The 13,707-nt window shown below is 37.8% G+C and overlaps 1 protein-coding gene across 2 annotated transcripts in view; it reads right to left on the bottom strand.

The window, feature by feature from the left end:
- The window catches only part of KAT6A (lysine acetyltransferase 6A), a 112,261-nt gene that overhangs the window by 20,387 nt on the left and 78,167 nt on the right, over positions 1-13,707 (bottom strand). For both annotated transcript variants that reach the window (XM_045779186.2, XM_045779187.2), the window contains exon 9: positions 4,840-4,955. In XM_045779186.2, the coding sequence (XP_045635142.2) occupies positions 4,840-4,955 (116 nt within the window). The remainder of the gene's footprint in view (positions 1-4,839; positions 4,956-13,707) is intronic.

The following is a 13,707-nucleotide window of genomic DNA, read 5'->3' as shown; positions in this document are numbered from 1 at the left end:
CTCGAAACAAAATGGCCCCAATTATAAACTTCATCATCTAATGTAGGCACTAGAAATAATAACCGAGTCTCAGAGCCGACCCACAACTGCCAGACTATTTTCCTGAATATGTGGATTTGGCATAATTTCTTCTTCTGCGAGAAAAGGTAGAAAGAGGTTCTCCCTGGGTGATAAATGCCATCCCCTTCTTCCTTACCTTTATTACCTTACCTTTATTTACCTGTGCTAAGTTCTCAATGAGCAATTCTAACTTGTTGCAACATAAAGATATAAAAGAATCTATGAATACAGTTTCGCTTTGAGGGCTAAATATTACAACTAAATATTCCCTACAATGTGAATCTGAGAAACGTTAAACAAAATCCTGGGAAAAAAGGAAGGGAGGGAAGAGTGACAGACCACTAAACTTTCCAGATTATGCTAAAGATAAATGCCAAAATTAAAAGCATCCAATTCAACTTTTAGGTCTTGGGACAGAGACATGAAAATAAAGTACAACTTATTTTGTAAGGTCTATGAAAGAAGGTCTAATTTTTAAAGCTCCTGCAGTAAGCAAGTTGTTCAAGAAAACCTAAAAAGAAATGAGATCTATAAAAAAATTACTGCCAAGTCTTATCAGGTAAATTTTAAGTTCATGCTATTTCCTTGGAATAGCAAGCTGTATGATATTTTCTTGATTAAAAAAAAGAAACCCAGCAAATCTTAGTATCTGAAAAATAACAAAGTAAAAGCAAGCATCATAATCTACTTGATTCCAATTCAGTTCTCACTGAAAACATTTTAAAATAAAGCCTCTTACTTTATTATAACCAAGCCCACTGGGATGACACTGTTAGTCTAAAGGGAATCATCTGATAAAACTCCTAGAAAAAACAAAATGTTTTAGTAACAGTACCTAATGGCTGAAGTTCTTTCATTGAAAAAACACATTATATAGAAAGAACACCAGATCACACGCAAAGAAGTGCAGTTATAGAGAGTATGAACACTCTCAGCCCTAAAGAATACTGCTGGGTGCTGCTTTTTGTCACTGCCTTCCTGACAGAGCATCTAGGCCTTGACTATCAAATAGGCGTATGGTCGCTTTGATCAGCTGCATCATGGGCTGTAGCTTCCATACCTGAAATTGATTCTAGAGTCAGCCACTTTGCTGATACCCTAGGATGTGAAGTCAGGACTGGGCCACAACTAAATGCGCTTTAGAAGCACTGCTTCCCTTACTTCTAGGATGATGCAAATATACTCTTCCCAGGAACTCCTACAGTATCTTCTTGGCTTCTGAACATTGCCCAAGACAAAACCAATTTGTGTAGTCTTTAAAACACGTCTACTTGTGGTAAAAATTTAATACAACAACAAAAATTCTATCAAATATTACTTAAATCAAAGATTATGGTCAAAGCCATGCGAGATCAATGTAGATACAGATGCTACATGGAGTAGTGCAAGCTTGGTGGTTAAAGGTTATGGCTATGTGGTAAGAGAAAAGTGAGATTAAATCTTGGTCCTTCCACTTATAAACTGCATGGTCTTGAATATGTTTGCTGGACCTGGTCTGGAAAATGAAGACAGTAGTATTTACCTCTCACAGAATTATTCCAGAGATGTTTAGTCCAGTACCAAGCTCAATGATGGTAACCAAAGCTACTATTAATTTATGATTAATACTATGAAGAGTTTTATTCTTTCATTCATTTTATTTCACCATTTAATGGTCACCCAAAGACGTTAAGGATGCTGGTCTTTAGTAACTGGGGCTGTACATAATCTATGCATCAAATCAAGTCAGGAGCAGGATCAAAAGGGAGAGGAAACTCCCCAAGCTACTCAATTACATGGAACCCGTCCTTTAGAATTTCAGTATGCTCTCCTTGCAAAAAGGTTATTATGAAATAAGTTCTAAACAGCTCAGGAGTAGGATATCCCACGATCACAGGTACTCTTGCCTTCAGCCCATCTATGTCATGTTTTAGGAGGTCCTCTCTGAACCTGTCTGCCATATATGAGCATCACACGGCCCTGCTGGAGAATCTTAGGCTTCAAACTCTGGTTTATACTATTCAGTGCCCACGACTTAATCGTACTGCTCCAAATGAAGCAGCATTATTGGCTTCGTTGTTGTTGTTTCATTTTGTTTTGTTTTTTTACGTCAGAGATGCAAGATTACTTACTATACAATGCACACACAAGTATCTGGATATTATGGGAAATAATGCACAATCCCACTTCCCAAAAGATTTTCTGTTTGGGATCTTTTCTTTTTTATTTGCTGTAATTGTTCTGTTCTTGCATGCTTTGGGATTTTTAATTTTTTAAAAAGTGTTCAGGGGCGCCTGGGTGGCACAGCGGTTAAGCGTCTGCCTTCGGCTCAGGGCGTGATCCCGGTGTTATGGGATCGAGCCCCACATCAGGCTCCTCTGCTATGAGCCTGCTTCTTCCTCTCTCACTTCCCCTGCTTGTGTTCCCTCTCTCACTGGCTGTCTCTATCTCTGTCGAATAAATAAATTAAAAATCTTTAAAAAAAAAAAAAAGTGTTCAAAACCTTTAATATTAAGAACATAACTTAGAAGTAATTTAGCGCAGAACAATAAATAGTCATTAACAAAGTAAGGCCATAGGTTTTTTATTTGGTAAACGTAAGGTCTCTAAGCATTTTAGCCAATTCAAGTTTAATAGAACAAGCCTAAACTCATTTAAAAGTAGACATATGTATTTTTTAAATGTAACTAAGAGAATTATGAATAGACAAAAAGTCATAATTACTAAAGAATCTATTAAACTATAGAATATTTTTTGATGGAAAATTCAGGGAACACACAATGGATAAAGAAATGTACAGAAAATGTTTAAAATTTTATTTAAGAAAGTTAATAAATTGTACAGTTCCTATCCCATTGCTGCTTTCTACTATGACTCCTATTTATTGATTATTTTTCCGCAGGCAATGTTTAAGAATAAACTGATAACCAATTCCCTCAAACCTGATTAAGAGATCAGGTTCTAGTGACAATCTTATCAGAATAAAAAACATTTTTAATGAAGCCTTTTCAGATGTTAAAAGGCAACAGCCTCATGGTTCCATTCTCATCCATCATTCTCTTGAAAAGCAGGTGCTAAGGCTGGCTCTCTAATATCACCTCTGAGTCAATTTCCTCTCCTCCCCTTCAGTGCAAGAGTCAAGGTGCCTATGGTTTCAATCTCTCTGTACCACAATCCCTGCACCAGCTGATATACATGCACACTGAACAAGCTCTGTTGTCTAAGTTGAGCACCCTTTTTTGATTTGGACAGCTTGGAAAGAGCTCACTAAATAAATGATAATAATAATTTATTTTAAACCTAATGAAGAAATTAATTCCTCAGCATATTTCTTCTTGATCCCGTAATTCTCCGAATATCCAGAACTCTTGAGGAATTGCCTTGAGTACCTGAGTTCTGTAAGTAGTTGAGGAATTCCCTGCCCTCCTTCAACATAAATATATCATCACATATAATGTAATCTTCTTTTAACAAATTCACATTAATTGTTGTTCTCCCATGATATAAACAGAATGCTGCCTTACAGATTTAACAGTGTTTAGGGCTAACTAACCCTACAATAATTGGTTCTCAATTGCTGTTTCATGAGCTTGTGTGTTAGCTTCCTGAAGTTTTGCTTTCTCTTCTTTTTTTTTGGTCACTGAGGTCTGTGTCCATAATAACATTCTCACTCCTTTTTTTTCTACTTCTACTTACATTTGGAAACCAGACAGTTACCAAATTATGTGGAAAGAAAAAGTAAAAACAACACTGAGTTTTAGTTTTTTTTTAACAAATATACTAGCTTATTCCCAGCTCCTCAAAATAAATCATGTTAAAGCACTCTGTATACTGTAAAGCACTAAATAAATTAATGTTATAATTGCCAGTGCTAATATTTTGGACTAGCAATGTCACTAGATAGGTAAAAAGCCACATAACGAGCACTCTGAACATGTTTAACTCACAGAGCACTTATTACTCCTTACAACACTCTGCTAAATGGGAAACCCGAGGCATAAATAATTTACAAATTAAAGAGAACATTAATGTGACTGCTATACTTCAAAGTTTAATTTTTTGACCAAAACTTATTTTTCAACTCTTTTAATTTCAACCCTAAAGGAAAAAAATAATATCTGACATTACTGAGCACTTATCATCTTCTAACTGATTTACATGTTTTAACTCAATTTAATGTTCACAATAAACCCTATGAGGTGAATACTATATTTACCTCCATTTTGTATATAAGGAAACTGAGGTACAGGGTAGCTGGGTAACTTCTAAGGTTATACAGCTTATAAATGTCAGAATTGAGTCATGAAACCAATTTGGCTTTACTAAAAATGTTGCCTCATCCCAAAAAGCTGGTGACTGATTACTTTTTATGTCTGGAAAACCCAAGCTATTTACATGTACTGTTATCGCATACCTTTTGTTCAATTATTCCTGGGAAAACAAACTATTCACCAAGTTCATTAAATTATAAAAATTTAGATAAAAGGCTACTCAGTGAAGCTCTATTTATACTTAAGCAGTGTGAAATATGAAGGCAAATTTCTCCTATCCCTTTGTTTCTCTGACCATGTGTCAGGTCTCCGATTTTAAATAACAGCTTTTGGACAGGTTACAGAAGAGAAAATCTAGAAATTTTCAGGGATTAAGTGGCTGCCAAAATAAGCTGCTACACTATAGACATTTAAAAGCCAGCAGTTTCCTCAAATGTGTAAAAATGAGCAGAGTAAAACGTCCCCAAGATCTAGTGTTGGGAGTTCTATGAATCTAAAAACAGAAGGTAAAGGGTCTCTCAGAACATACCTTGAGTATTCTTGAGGATATGGGGAGGAGTACCAGGTGTGAATTTCATACTTCCCAAACTCAATGACAGAGGGACAGCGGACTTGTGGATCAGGCGGACCAGTTACTCCAACTTTCTGTGCAGTCAAAAAATATATCACAAAAGTTAGCTAAATTAAATCTACTGAGATAGGTATTTTAAAAAGCTGAAATTAAATGTCTTCTCAGGATTCTACAGAAGAACAAAAAAAGTCAGGAACAAACTAACAAGTTTTGAAATAAGCTGTATTATTTTTTATAAACAGGGTACTTCAATGGAGAATAAAAATGCTAATAAATCTTTTAGAACCAAATGCACTGGTTCATTGCATTTTCCGTATTTAATAAGACTGCGAATATTTTCCGCAATTAAACTCACTCCCTTAATGACTTAGTTGTTAAAGAGAAGCTGCTGGCATTTGGGGATATAAGACAAAGAATAATTTTTAACAAGGAGGGAGAAGGAGCTCTGAACGCTTGCCAATGTCATACACACAGTGCCTCACCAGACAACAGAAACAACCCATTGAACATGTGAGCACATAGAGAAAAGAGTGACTTTTTGTTTGGGAAGGTAGGTAATATTAAAAGAATATGACAAAACAAGTATCAAAAGAGTCTTCATTTTACACTGCCTTTAAAATTCCCTTCATTAGTAGCTCTTCAGAGATTTAACCAACAACAAAAAAATACTGTTACACACATACTGTTACCCCTTTTATCTACTTTCTGTTTATAATGAAAACAATCTCTGTGCCCCCATTTCTACAATAACCTGAACTACATTATCTAAAAGAAGAGTAATTTGTAAAGCCTTTATGACTTCCACATCCACAATTTAAATATAAGCCACCGCTGATGACTATAAAGATCAGGTTTTAAAACCTTAAATTCTAGAGCAATTTGATTTGCTCTGTAACAATAGAGGAATAGATTCATACATATATACGTGTATATGGGTGAGTATATTATGTACACAATATACTGTATATTTATCATGGATACTCTATAAAAATTCATTTAAGACTTAGCATTGGGGTGCCTGGGTGGCTCAGTTGGTCAAGCATCTACTCTTGGTTTCGGCTCAGGTCAGGATCTCTGAGTTGTGGGACTGAGCCCCACCCTAGGGTTCTGTGCTTAGCTCAGAGTCTGCTTGTCCCACTCCCTCCCCCCGCCTCCTCCCCCACTCACTTCTGTCTCTTTCTAAAATAAATACATACATACATACTTTAAAAAAAGACTTAACATTAACACCGACTTAAGAAAAAGAGTTAGAATTTAGCCTAATCAAACACAGTATTAATAACCCTTCATCAAAAGAAAAACCAACATTATCCTTCAACTTTATGCTTTAAAAACCAGAGAAATTTATTAAAAGTCTCTTGTTGGAGCCCACAAACAGACACCCCCCCACACACACCCCTACACACTTTCTAACAAAACAGGAAAGATCAGATATTTTTATTCACTGTTCTATGTAAATTCATTTAAGGAAGAAGCCTCTTCACTACAACTAATAGGAGAACTCTCCCTGGCCTTTCTAACCATTCTCTTTTATAAAAAGGCCAAGGGACTTCTCTCAGGTTTCATACAGCCAGGTGAAACCTCAACCTCTTCTTTAGACATCTCAAAACAAAAGAGAAACATCTATTAGTTGAATCAATTGTGTTATGATACCAAGGAGTACTGGGGCTCTTCCAAATGCAAAAATCATTAAAAACAACCACACAAGATTAGGGTTAAAATAAGATTTTTTCATTTCTCAAAACCAAAATAAAACTTTGTAAAAAGGCTTTAAAAACGCTGTTCTTTAAACTTCATTCCAGAATCAACTACTCTAATTCATAAAGTAGCATCTTTTAACCTACCTTCACAGCTCAAAATAACAATAGTATAGACAGTAACAGAATAACCAAATATCAGAAAACTTCCTGAGCCAAGGATCAAATACAAAGCACAGAAGACGAAAAGATGCACCTGCCGAGGTACCGCCTCTTGTCTGAGAGCTTTCCCATCAGCCGCCCGTCGCTCTTCCAGGCGGATGCCCGATGTAAAAGTGGATATCCAGTTCCAGTATAACTGTTTGCACATCACCGCAACTAAGACAGTCTGTGTAAAGCCAGGTTCACGGCAGACTTCCCCACTGCCTTTACCTATCCTCACCTTTTTGCACTGTGAAATGGCTGGCACATACGCTCATCCACCTCTGTCCTCCACCACCATCTCCAACTCCCTTATGAAAGCCTCAAGAGCCTGTGTATTTCCGTTTACTAAGGTTTACAAGTTAACAAAGGCCCTCTGCAATGAGGAAGCAACAGCTGCCTCCAAACCACTCATTAACTCAGTCCTTGCCAAAATCAAACTGTCAAATATGAATGACGGGGGCACCAGGGTGGCTCAGTTAAGCATCTGCCTTTGGCTCAGGTGGTAATCTCAAGGTCCTAGGATCAATCCCCACAGCAGGCTCCTTGCTCGGTGGGAAGTCTGCTTCTCCCTCTGCCTCTGTCGCCTCCCCACCTCCCACTTGTGTGTGCACGTGTGCGTGCTCTCTCTCTCTCTAAGTAAATAAAAATTTTTAAAAAAATCTGAATGACAAGGTTAGTTTGGGCTAGGTTTTATTTTTAAATTTTAACCAACATACTCTCTCATTAAACATGCAGCTTTCTAAAGCAGCAGCTACCTAATATAATCAAAAACACAGGAGCACCTGGGTAGCTCAGTGGGTTAAGCACCTGCCTTCAGCTTAGGTCATGGTCCCAGGGTCCTGGGATCAAGCCCCACAGTGGGCTACCTGCTCAGTGGGGAGTCTGCTTCTCCCTCTCCCTCTGCCCCTCTCCCTCCCCCTGCTTGTTCTCTCTCCCTCAAATAAATAAAATCTTCAAAAAAAAAAACACCATAATTTTTTTTAAACTAGAATTCTGCCACTTTCTACCTCCTTTTCATTTGAATATGCCAACATCCTGAAAAGATGACATATATTCCAAGTCAGAACAGACCTTTCAATCTAAGAAAGTAAGGGTGGGGGGCAAAATGCACTAGTAATTGGGCTAAACCAAAAGGTAACTTTAAATATGCCTATTCTAGATAATAAAACTTTTTTTACTAGCAGTTTATGAGAAAAGATTATTACTCTTCTGCAAAAACTCCACCTCCACCAAATGATTCTAATTCTAATTTCCAACATACAGAACCAACTCCTGAAGTACCCTCCAAGTTCAGATCCGGTACAAACATGAAAATTACAACTGCTCTACAACTGATATAGATACAGTTCTGCTCCCTTCCTCTTGCCTTCCATCAAACAGCTCCCCCCCAAACCTTCCCTTTCCATTCCTCCTGGGGGAATGGCATTCTGAAGTGGGAGTGGAGGGCAGGAGTATACCCTTATTATTAGTATGAGAATGTGAAGTGCAGGGAAAAAGAGAGGTTTTTCTGGTATTTGAACATTTTCCTACAGAAACACTAATAAAAAATAATTCTGTTCATTAGGGATTAGAAGTTGCATGATGAAAGAGAGATGTAAGCATGAGTTCACATGCCCCAAAATGAAGGGAGCATGAACTTAAAGAATAAAAAGAATCAGCATTTGTGGAGCCTTATACTGTTATCTCATTTAATCTCCACAGTCCCTTCCTCAAAGTAGAAAACAATATGCCCACTTCATAGATGGGGAAAAGGCTCAGAGAAGTTAAGAGGCAAAAAACTTCAGGAAAGGAACATCAACAGTGAAGAATAAAGAGAGAAAAGAACAAAATGGGAGAAATGAGATACAAAGTACACACTGCCCTCGATTAATTAATATTCTGAATTCCAAAGTTTTGAGTTTTTTTGAACTGGAACTTAGTTTCCCAAGAAGTGAAGCTACAAGTTCACAGACTCTTATCCAAAACCCTTCAAATAGAATGTGACTTGGAATCTTGAATTTTTCTGTTGTTAGCGAAGTATTATATATGTATCTGAAATCGACAGTCCCGGTAGGATTTGGGGCAACACTCCATAATCAGACACACTAATATTTCTTTAGCAGAGCATATGAATATTCATATTAAATGGGATAAGTAAAGAATATGTAGTCTCATGTCAGTTCCCACCATGTTTTGTCAACAATTCTGTTTAGGTAAGTGAGATCTTGCTGTAAAATGAATTATATATATTGTTTCATTCTCCAAAGAAGATAAACAGAAGGCCAATAAGCAAATGAAAAAAAATCACTAATCATTAGGGAAATGCAATTGCAAACCACAATGAGATATCCCACTTCACACCTATTAGGATGATACTATGAAAAAACAGAGGATAACAAGCATTGGAGGGGAAGTACAAAAACTGGAATCCCTGAGCAGTGCTGGTGAAAATGTAAAATGGTGCAGGGACTGTGGAAAACAGTTTGGCAGTTCCTCAAAAAATTAAACAGAATTTCCATATGAAACAGCAATAGAAGAATAAAAGAAATGAAAGCAGGGACTCAAAACAGGTATTTGCCCATCCATTTTCATAACAGCATTATTCACAACAGCCAAAAGGTAAAATCAACTCAACCGTCCATCGGATGAATGGATAAACATTCATGGTATATTTACCAAGTGATAAATATACATATAAACTCCGGTAAGGGAATTCTGAATGAACCTGGCTGAACCTTGAAGAAGTTATGCTAAGTAAAGTAAGCCAGACCAAAAGGGCAAATATTTTATGATTCCACTGAGGCTTACCTATAGGAATTAAATTCAAAGACAAAAAGTAGAATAGTGATTGCCAGGCGCTAGGGGAAGGAGAAAAGGGAAATTATGGTATAATGGGTACAGTTTCAGTCGAGGAAGACAAAAAAAATTGTGGAGATGGATGGTGGTGATAGCTGCACAACAATGTGTACCCATATAGCCGCTGGACTGTATTCTTAAAAATACATAAGATAGTAAATTTTATGTTATTTTTATTTTACCACAGTAATTTTTTGTTAAGTTTTCAGGAGTCTGGATTTCAGAATTGTAGATGTCTCTTTCTTCCCCAATGCTTTTTTTGTTCATCTACACTCAAGATATTTCCCTTGCTTTACCATTACATACTGATAAAGTCTAGGAGTTTATCTTCAGCCCTATTATCCTTTCTCTCCATAGGACCTCTAATCCAGTGACCCTACCAGTTTTTCACACTCCGTATGCCCTCTTTTCTCCTTATCCAGCTTAGATTCCAAGGTCTTTTACTCTACCTCATCTTTGCATATATACTTAGCTTCCCTGCTTTTCTCCCGATGCAATGACAAAATCCCAACTCTGGTTAAATTCACGTCTCCATATAATCCAACATCTGAATATGGTTAGAGAAAAACACAGCATCACGCTGTTCTCAATTTATAATTCTTAACTACTAACCTCAAATGGGCCCTTTGATGCTTCTCTAACTCCATTCACTCTCCCATTTTCCTTAAAAATTACTTCATACTTTCTCCTATCTCCTCAAGTCCCAACACCTCTTAGCTCATCTTCACTTCCAATCAATGCCTTTGCTTCCTACTACACTGGAAAACTAAGAAGCAGTCAAAAGAGAACTTCCACAGCTTTCCAAGCCACATCTACACGTCTACCCTCCATGCCCACAGAACCTGTCGTTCCTTAATACTATAGCTCAACTGTCTGTGCTCCCATCTAAAGTCAGTGCCTTCTCTTGCCCACTGGACAATCTTCCCTTCCCTCTTTGGCATCATCAGGTTTCTCTCCACCAGATCATTCCTATCAGCATATAAACCACTATTATTTCTTCCACGTTTAAAAAAATGGGTATGTTCTTTTGCCCTCACATCTTCATCCAACTATTCTCTTTCTCTGTTCCTCTTAATTGCAAACTACCTCAAAAGAGTAGCCCCGTATTACCTCTATAACCCATTTCTCTTTTTCTATTTCTTTCTGAATGAGCTCCAATTATATTTTCATCTTCGCCTTCCCTCATGGAAACTGCTTCACAAGTTCACCTCCATGTTACTAAATCTGATGGTCAATTTTCAGTCCTCAATTTATCTGACATATCCACAAAATTTTCCATTCCTTCCTTCTTGAAATATTTTCACTTCGTTCGTAAGGAACCAATAGCTCCAATATTTTCCTCCTCCACTGGCCATTCCTTCTCCTTTCTCCAATCTTTTTTTTTTTTTAAAGATTTTATTTATTTATTCGACAGAGATAGAGACAGCCAGCGAGAGAGGGAACACAAGCAGGGGGAGTGGGAGAGGAAGAAGCAGGCTCACAGCAGAGGAGCCTGACGTGGGGCTCGATCCCAGAACGCCGGGATCACGCCCTGAGCCGAAGGCAGACGCTTAACCGCTGTGCCACCCAGGCGCCCCTCCTTTCTCCAATCTCTAAAAGTTGGGAGTACCTCAGGACTCCTCAGAGCTCTGCCCTTTCCTTTGGTGACCTCATCTAGTCTCCTTCCTCTTAGTACCACCAACTCACTGACACGTTCTACATTTACGTTTTCACCCCAGACCTACGCTTTGAATTCCAGACACATATATCCCACTGTCTACTTGGTATCTCCTCTCCTGAATGCCTTACAGGAATCTTAAGTTTAACGTGTTCAAAATCAAACTCCTGATCTTTTTTCCTCAAACCTGCTCCTCCTTAATTCCTTGTTTCACTATCTAATCCATCAGCATATCCTAATGGTCTACCACCTTCAAAACATAATGAGAATTCCAATTCTACCCCTAGCACTATGATCCAAACCACTGTTATCTCCTACTTGGATAATTCTAATAGCCTCTTAAGTTTCCTTCTTGTTTTTGTATTTCTGCCTCAATCTACAAGGAAGCCAGAGTAATTCTGTTCAAACTTAAGTCACTCTTCTACTCAAAATCCTCCAAGGGATCCTCACTCAGAATAAAAGCCATACTCCTTATAATGACCTAGAAAACCCTATCATATCTGACCTCCCAATACCTTTCTGTCCTCTCATCACCTAATTTCTATTCTACCTCATACTTACTCGGCTCCAACTACACTGGCCTTCTTTGTGTTTCCTTGACCATGCAAAGTACAAATCCCAATTCAGGGCCTTTGCATTTCTGCTCCCCTGTCTGGAATGTTACTCCCCCTGATACTCACATGGTTCATTCTCTTACCTCCTTCAGGTTTCTGTTAAATGTCAGACAGTCCCTAACCCAACAATTTAAAACTGCACAAAACGATCCTTTGCCTCTGAATTTTGTCTCCCTCCCTTGCTTTTTCTCCATAACACTACCACATGGTATACCATTTACTTTAACCTAGCCCCGTCCCAACGAAACTGTAAGCTCCTAATGAGGATTTTTTTTAAAAATCTTTTTTGTTTCACTGTTGTATCTTCAGCACCTGGCAGATGGTAACCTGTACTCAGTAATATTTATTGTTAGATGTTATCTATGATAACAACCTCAGCTATTACCTACTTAGTTTCATCTATCACCCGTCTGCTGATATCTCCTACGGGAAACCCTCCTGACCTGCATATACATATACATACTAGGCTATAGAAATCCTCCATTTTAGATTTCATACAAGCCCCTAATTTATGTAAGGAAGGTCTCTTCTTCTATCAAAAAAGCTCCTCTTTCCACATTTAGTATCACCTACTCAAAACAGAAGAACACTGGGAGATTTATCTGGTTCTGCCCTCTCCTTCAACCCCAACTCCAAAAACCCTATCTTTCCCATTCAATCCTCAATCTTTCTCAAAATCTCTGCCTACTGTATCTCTTCCACCTTCGTTTGGGTCCCAGTCACTTTTTATTCTAATTATTGTAATCATTGGACTGGTAGATGTCCTTGTTCAGGTCTTATTCAATCCACGACTCACTGTATCACCAAAGCTGAGTTTCTAAGCACAAATACAACTATGTCACTCTTTTTAAAGTCTTCAATAGCTCCTCAAGAGCTATTTAACTACTTGAAAGAGCTCCTGTAACTAAAAAATGAAGTACAAACTTCTTAACATGAACCATGGGACCTGTGTGATCTGGTCCATACTTAATTTCAATCTCATCTCTTACCTGAACTCCAGCCAAACAAGCTGCATGCAGCTCCAAGGGTTCAATAAGCTTTCTCAAACCCAAACCGGTCTTCTTGAAATGCCCTCCTCCTCTTGCCCAATAGTAAGTTTTTACTCATTCCCTCAACGGCCTGCTCAAGTATCACCTCTTCCATGAAGACTCCCCTAACATCCCTAGACAGATGCCTTCCTGTTCATTCTCATTTCATCTTATATATATCTCTATGGTAGCATGATACCATGAACTAGAAATTAAGAGTTAAGGAAGGATCTGGAGTCGGACTGGATGGGTTCAAATACTGATTCTGATAATAACAACTATATGACTCTAGGTAAGACAATCTTTCTAAGGCTTCATTTCTTCATCTGTAGAACAGGAATAAGTAATAAGGTTGTACTAAATGAAAAAAATTGATATATAATGCTATATGTAGTACCCGGCACACAGTAAAAGGGTATCTATTACTAACCACATGGCTTTGTTTATAAATATCTCTTCAACTGGAGAACAGGGACACATTTTCTATTTACCTAAGTATTTCTAGCACCTAGCACCAAGATAACTAGCAGAAACTCACATTTATCTAGTGCTCATTATATGAATGACACACTAAGCACTTTGCAAATATCAACTCATTGAATCCTTTCAACAAATCTATTAAGTAAGGTCACTCAGCAGAGGTAGGATTTGGACCTGTGCAGGCTGTTTCTAATACCTAGGCTCTTAACCACTATCTTAATAAATACTCAATAAAATCGTGCTAACCTGTCAAACAAATGAACTCAAAATACATTTAACTAGCCTTTAATATGTGACTTGTAATTAATGGG

Source organism: Ursus americanus, chromosome 27 (assembly GCF_024610735.1).
Source record: "Ursus americanus isolate L20-20 chromosome 27, mUrsAme1.1.p, whole genome shotgun sequence".
NCBI lineage: Eukaryota > Metazoa > Chordata > Mammalia > Carnivora > Ursidae > Ursus > Ursus americanus.
Note: the sequence above shows the minus strand (reverse complement) of the source record. Positions and strands in the feature narration are given on the sequence as shown.